General features: G+C 31.0%; 2 protein-coding genes across 2 annotated transcripts in view; one reads left to right on the forward strand and one right to left on the reverse strand.

Moving 5' to 3' along the window:
* Window positions 1-963: 963 nt before the first annotated feature.
* On the forward strand, window positions 964-5,156 carry LOC108691891 (equilibrative nucleoside transporter 1). Its single transcript, XM_018199838.1, has 11 exons — window positions 964-1,224; window positions 1,704-1,858; window positions 1,953-2,034; window positions 2,102-2,277; window positions 2,573-2,667; window positions 2,763-2,813; window positions 2,902-3,134; window positions 3,523-3,757; window positions 3,855-3,940; window positions 4,021-4,220; window positions 4,296-5,156. Exons 2-11 carry the CDS (start codon window positions 1,713-1,715, stop codon window positions 4,405-4,407), a joined length of 1,416 nt encoding a protein of 471 aa, XP_018055327.1. The 5' UTR covers window positions 964-1,224; window positions 1,704-1,712; the 3' UTR covers window positions 4,408-5,156.
* Window positions 5,157-5,339: 183 nt separating this feature from the next.
* Window positions 5,340-7,013, reverse strand: part of LOC108691912 (protein-L-isoaspartate(D-aspartate) O-methyltransferase) — a 2,425-nt gene continuing 751 nt past the window's right edge. The window contains exons 2-5 of the mRNA XM_018199868.1: window positions 6,683-6,822; window positions 6,214-6,439; window positions 6,010-6,095; window positions 5,340-5,937 (exon numbers count right to left, since the gene is read on the reverse strand). Coding sequence (XP_018055357.1) covers window positions 5,761-5,937; window positions 6,010-6,095; window positions 6,214-6,439; window positions 6,683-6,822 — 629 coding nt within the window. The 3' untranslated portion in view covers window positions 5,340-5,760. The remainder of the gene's footprint in view (window positions 5,938-6,009; window positions 6,096-6,213; window positions 6,440-6,682; window positions 6,823-7,013) is intronic.

Here is a 7,013-nt window from a genome sequence, read left to right on the forward strand (position 1 = left end):
AAAAATATATTAATTCAGTCTTACGTATATATTAGTAGGTATGTGTTTAATATTTTTATGCATAAAAGAATCACAATTATTTGATCCAATAATAAATAATAACGATTATGTATTTCGCAATTAATTGAAAAAATGTATCTCACTTTTATCAAATACAATATACGTGGCATTAGGCGTATCCTAAAAAAATAATGTCTCTCTGCCACGCATACCTCGCTTATTATGTTTCGCCGACCTTGTCCGCGAGAATCCATCGATTTAAAAATCGATGAATAATGCACGCCTTGCATTCTCTTGAGAGTAATAATTTCAAGTGATTGCTGAGATCAAAACAAATATTTTGTCCGTTATTTATTATTTAAGTATTTATTATTTAAGTAATTTATTATTTAAAAAAAGCATTGTATTCCTTCTGCATTGTATTCTTCTCCGAATAATTTGAAAGTAATTTTAAATCCCCGCAAATGAGAATGGATTGAAATGAATTGGAATGGATTCAGCTTTTCAGAAATATTCACGAATGTTAAAATGAATGCTTTTCAATCCTGAATGCATTTTTATTCATTTATAGAAATTGCATGAAGCATATCTCTATGCCTTTCAATTTAAAAATAATATTAACTTTTTCTGTGCAACACACACATTGTGAATACTGTTCAATTCAAAATTTTGAATAGGAAATGAATAGGAAATGTTTTTCCATCCAATTGCATCCAAATCTAATTGAATCCAATTAAATCCAATTAAGTCCAAAAAAAATATTTGCTATTTTAAAATACGTATTCAGAGAGAAAAAAATTTCAATCCATTTTGATCTATTCTCGTTTATTGAGATCTCATTCTCATTGCAGATTGATAATCTTATTAAATTGAAACACATCAAAATAAAACTAGAAAAAAGTTAAACTCTAAAAAATTTATTACAAGAATTAGTGAAGAATTTAAAAAATTGAATGTGTGGAGACGCAGGCGTATAATTGCATACATGGAAACTCAGGTATACATGTACTAAGCAGAGCAGGGATGAGCTCGCGATCAGCTGATCGACACAATGTGTTGACCAGTGTTGACTCATTGACTATTGAGAAGAAGGCGTGTCATTAAGCGGAGTAGTGAACGATGTAGTCGTAGAATGCCAGCTGTACGTAAATATAAGAAATTGGCCAGTCAAGAGCTCGCGCTCTCAATCTCTCGAGCAGACTGGAGTGGACAGACTGGATCAAGGTAAAAGATGTTTTGTAGTAGTTGAGTCTCTACCTATGTTTAGGAAGATCGTCGAATGCCAGGTGTGATCTCTCAAACGACGTTCGTGCCAGACTTCTACCTGCGCCAGAGATGCTTCGACCACGGCTTTTCAAAATTACGCATGTCAATTCGCTTGTAAATTCTATTGCTCGCTTACGATCAGGATATTTCTAAATCTCGTGCATCTTTCATAAGTATTGCTTCCTACAAGGAAATACGTGTTCAGTGCGAGAAGCTTTGTTCACCTGTAGGATTGCGAGCAGGAAAATTTGTATCAACGGTAAAACGTGCGCAATATGCATGCATAACGTTTAAACATTTACATATTTGGATTCATTTATTTATACGATAATATAACGCGTTGATTTGTATAATGAAACAATTATTTATATTGCACGTTATGCGTATTTCTTTACTTTATGTATACTTTTTATAATTCGTGTTTCGTTGTCCATCAGGGAAAAATCATGTCATACTCTATCAATAGAAGACCCTTATTGGGAGGTGCGACTGACAGCGAATTTGAGGATGATTTGGAGACTGAAGTGGATGATCCTAACATCACAATTCCAGACGAGAAACCATTTTTTAAATCATATGAGCCACATGACAAGTACGTCTCACTATTTGAATTTAATTTGATAGTTATTTATTAATATATAAAATCCATTTCATAATCTATACCTGTAAATTTTTGCATATTTTAGATATAATCTTGCGTACATTGTGTTTTACTTACTTGGTATAAATACATTAATACCATGGAGTTTTTTTATCACTGCTGACGACGTAAGTGACATTTCTTTGCTTTTTTTCTCTTTGCTCAGAATACAGTTGTCTATATATCTTTTTTCAGTACTGGATGTATAAATTTAGAGAAATTCATAATAATTCGACAAATCTTACTCATACGTATGCAGAACTACTCGAACAGAAGACGGATCTTCAAGCTAGTTTTACTTCTTATTTAAGTGTAGCCAGTGCAATACCAAATACTCTGTTTTTAATACTGAATGCATTTATTAGCAAGAAGTGAGTAAAAAAATCATTGCTAGAAAATAATAGACAAGTATATGTTTTAAAAAATATATGCTATACATTTAAAATTACTACATATTCTTCATTTTATTTGTACGACTACATTCGTCTTTAAGATTCGAATAATTAAGAGTTCTATACAAGAGAATACTTGATGTATTTTATGCAGTATACATCAATTCTTATTTAAATTCTTTTATAATACATAGATCAGGAAAATAATTAATAACTTTACATTATGTATATTATAAAAAAGTAGAAGCGATATTTAAAGTTTCTAAATTTCCAGAGTCTCTCTAACTATAAGAATGGTGGGTTCTCAATGTGTAATATTGTTGCTCTTCATCTTGACGACTGCATTTGTGGAAATGAATACTGATAAATGTAATTCAACAAGTTATTTTATCATTACATTAATTTATCATATTAATTAGAAATACTTTTATTACTTCAGAAATAAAATAAACCATTATTTTCAGGGCAAAATGCATTTCTGATAATTACTTTGACAACAGTTGCGCTTGTAAATGGTGCGTATGTTATTAAATAATTAAATGTATGATGAAGATGTGCCAGTAATTAAGCTTGTGATAAGATAACAATAATATAAACTTTTAGCTGCGAGTGCAATTTTTGGAGGAAGTTTAATGGGTATAGTGGGCAAGTTTTCGCCAAAATACATAACCGCTATGTCCGGTGGGCAAGCTCTTGGTGGAATATTCACGGCTCTAGCGGAAGTATGTTCCTTATGGATAGGTGCCAGTCCAGTACTTTCTGGCTTAGTATACTTCATTATCGGCGATACCATGTTATTATTATCGTTAATCGCATACATCCTTTTAGAGAAAGCGGTGAGTCAATTCCGTTCAAACATATCTCGGGGCATTAATTTATTATCTTACTGCGTTTTCTTTAATCCGATCAATGACTATATCACGCAAAACAATGATATCATTAACGCTTATTGTTTTGTTCATTAAAACGATGATGCATGTAGCACAAGTGTTTTATAAATATATGGTAAGCTTCTTATGATAATAAACATACATGTATCATTATTGCACGATCTATTGAAAAAGAATAAATAGAGTAAATAAATAGTCAAAATAAGTGATATAGGATTCTTTTTTTTTTTTAGTACAGCATTCCTAACTAAAATTTTTTCACGAACATTTTCGTTAATTAGATTTATAGAATTTAGTCTAAGAATCGCTGCTCTACAACGTTTTTTTCTTGCAGCCATTCTTCAAGCATCATATGATAGAAAAAGTACCTGAATTAGATTCAGATTATTCCATAAATAGAGAGGTTAGCTTCTCGACAAATCCGAGCGTGTCTTACACACGGATTATAAAGAGAATCTGGCATTACGGCATTAGCATATTTTTAATATTCTTCATATCACTAGCTGTGTATCCAGCCGTCACTGTGCTAGTAGAGAGTGAATACAAAGGCAAAGGTCATGCATGGAACGGTAATCTTAAATTTATCTTAATTTTATGTACTACAATGCTTTAAAGATTTCGATCAATACAAATTGTATGTGAGTATAATTTGAAATGACTTTTCAGACATATATTTTGTACCTGTGGTTACGTACCTTATCTTCAGTACAGGCGATTATGCAGGAAGAGTATTATGTGGTATTCTTCAATGGGTGAGAATGTACATTTTAAGAAAGAATTTATCATCTACAAACTCATTTATACGATGTTTATCAAGTTTTCATCATTGCAGCCAAGAGGCAAGCCATGGCTCGTAATATTTTTGAGCGTCGCTAGAGGTATTTTTATACCTGCACTTATGTTTTGCAATGCGCAACCGAGGCATCATCTACCCGTTTATATTCACAGTGATATATATTATATCTTGATAACTATTGCATTTGCCGTAACTAATGGCTATCTCTGTAATTTAACATTCATTCTCGCGCCCACGTAAGTAGTGTTTAACAATAAAACATTCGTTAATTGCAAGAGATTATTTTCTAATTGTATGTATTGATTTTACAGAATCGTAGATAATCAGGAAAAAGAAATTGCGTCTGCAATGATGGGTGCTTTCTTGGGTATAGGATTAGCATCTGGCGCTGCGCTCAGTTTATACATGGTGAAGGCTCTTTAATGTTCGATTCTTTTAACTGAAGAGAAATGTAAATAAGATACATCTCACTGCCCTTTGTACATTCGAAATCAAGTAAAATCTCGAGATTATTTTATGATTATGAGATTTTAAGCATTAGTATAAATCAATTCTCAATCATCATCTCATTGAATCACATTGCTGCTAATTTACGAGAATTCTTTTTTCTATGAAGAATTTTCTTGGGGCAGCTTTCTGGGGTTTTACTAAAGATCTGAATAAAGATCACATATAATTTTTATATGATTTTTATGTTTTTATGTGTGTGACTAGTTTTAAATTATCTATTTAATACAATTGCATGGCGCAATTTCGTATTTGACTGTTCAAGACATAATAATTGACGAGGTGTCAAATTACTAGAGATAGACAATGTTGATATTATATATAAATTTCATCATTTCTACAGATTTATATATAATTTATGTGATACATTTATTATATATATCTTAGGATAAAATGAATGTAATTCTACAAATGTTACGTGTATATATGACATCAAAAAGAAACAAATAGGTATAATACAAAGTATTTGAGATTCTATCATTGTAGATTATATTGAAGAGATTATGCATACATTTAAATATAGTATCTGCAATTTAAAAAGAAGTACAGATAGTAATTGATGCGACAAATGAAAAAGAGATATTAATGTGTATTAGATATAATAATAGTCTCATTACGTACAAATATGATCAATTTTATGTTAATAAATAAAATGCTTAATGATATTCACAGTTCTCTGTCTGTCCATGAAATAAAATCTTAAAAATTTATAAAATAAAATTATTACGATAAATAATAAGTTATGACTTAGAAATATTGTTATTATTTTTTGTCAACCAAAGTTTTAAGCAATAGCAAGTAACAAATTCACTTTAAATAGGCATTAATTAAATTTACTTTTCTTTTTCTCTCTTTCTGTATATTTATATAGTTTATAAGCTGGAAAACATTATAAATTAGATACAAAATCAAATCCTTTTTAAATAGTAAAAATGGCAACACTAATACATTTTCTTATGAAAAAAGAAGCTATTACGATCGCAATCTCGAATATACTGAAACTGAAATATTCTAATATAATTATTCTGATGACTAGATTTTGATTAAGCTTTAATTAATTTAAATGATTCGTAACAATTATGCTGTGCAAAAATGTATCAGTATAGTGCTTACAGATACAATTGTGATACAATTTAAATAATTTTATATATAAATATTTTTTTACGCGAATAGAGCTGTTTCGCATGAGAAATTTCAAAATAACAAAGTAATAAACATAATCACAAACATAAATAAAATGGCGCTCACTTATTGGAGCAGGCACGTGCCTCATGATCGACGATATTGTCGTTCCTTGTCAGTGAGAGGAACAAATACCACGCTTATAAGAGATCGCTGCTTGATTTTGCCGTCCAGAGTCTTGTCGATCTGCACTAAAGTTTGATCTGAATTTTCTGGACCCATAGGTACTATTAAACGTCCACCAGGTGCCAATTGATCTATCAACTATAAGAAGGAAAATATTGTAATGTTCATTCCAACATATCTGACAATAATTCCAAAAATTCCTTTTTTTACCGATTGCGGCATTTCTTTGGCGGCCGCTCCCACATGAATAGCATCGTATGGTCCGCGATTTGGATATCCCAATCTTCCATCACCAACTAAACAAGTGCAATCATGAAGAATAAATCGAATAATCACATTCATCACATGGAGTACAGTTTATGACATGTCAAACAGCATACGTTACATATTATTTAAAAGTAGATTTTTACTTACCAACTAATTCTACGCGTGCATCGGTCAAAAGTTCTGGGTGGTCGTGCCGAATATTCTCTTCTGCCATTGCTCGAAGCTCTGGTATATGATCGATTCCAACGGCCACTCCCTGTGGTCCCATCATAAGAGCCATGCATGCTGTCAAGTATCCGGATCCAGAACCAACATCCAATGCCCTTGTGCCGTTACGCAGCTTTTCTTCAAGCAATTCCAGGGCATACGCGTGCTAAAGAATTTCCGTTTGTCTTCCAACTTGTAATTTCCTTTTCAGTGTTTTTTTGTCAGTGCATTCATTTATTTACTACTATTGCAAAAAAAACTTTACTCTTAAACATAACTCTCTTGCAAGTGATTTTTTATCTCATAATGGAAACCGAGTATTAATTTGTAGATATTATTACATGATATTGACAGTTTTATAAAGGACAGAATATAAAGTACATAAAGGAAAGAATACATTGTATTATACCATGTGAGGAGCGCTGATAGTAACGCCATAACCGATTCCTTGTGGTGCATCTATGTAGGCATTGACAGGATGAGTGTATTTTCCTCTGTCCACAGAACTCATTACTTCATATACTCTGTCAGATTTGATCACCCTGGATCCTAAAATGATTTTCTCAAATCATATATATGATTTGAAATATATGTATTATTGAAATATATATATTATTCTGCTGAATGACATAAATAAGAATGCAAAAAATATAATAAAATTGACATAATTGATTATATTCTTTTCATTTTTAATTTCTTAAATAATTTCGTATATATATATATGTATATATATATATATA

This window comes from Atta colombica, unplaced genomic scaffold, assembly GCF_001594045.1.
Source record: "Atta colombica isolate Treedump-2 unplaced genomic scaffold, Acol1.0 scaffold55, whole genome shotgun sequence".
NCBI classification, from domain to species: Eukaryota; Metazoa; Arthropoda; class Insecta; order Hymenoptera; family Formicidae; genus Atta; species Atta colombica.

Excerpts from the sequence above, each read along its gene's own strand:
- LOC108691891 (XM_018199838.1), top strand. The coding sequence starts at position 1,713 with ATGTCATACTCTATCAATAGAAGACCCTTATTGGGAGGTGCGACTGAC. Across the intron at positions 2,035-2,101 it reads TTTTTATCACTGCTGACGAC|TACTGGATGTATAAATTTAG; the intron begins GTAAGTGACATT and ends ATCTTTTTTCAG. Across the intron at positions 3,758-3,854 it reads CAAAGGTCATGCATGGAACG|ACATATATTTTGTACCTGTG; the intron begins GTAATCTTAAAT and ends ATGACTTTTCAG.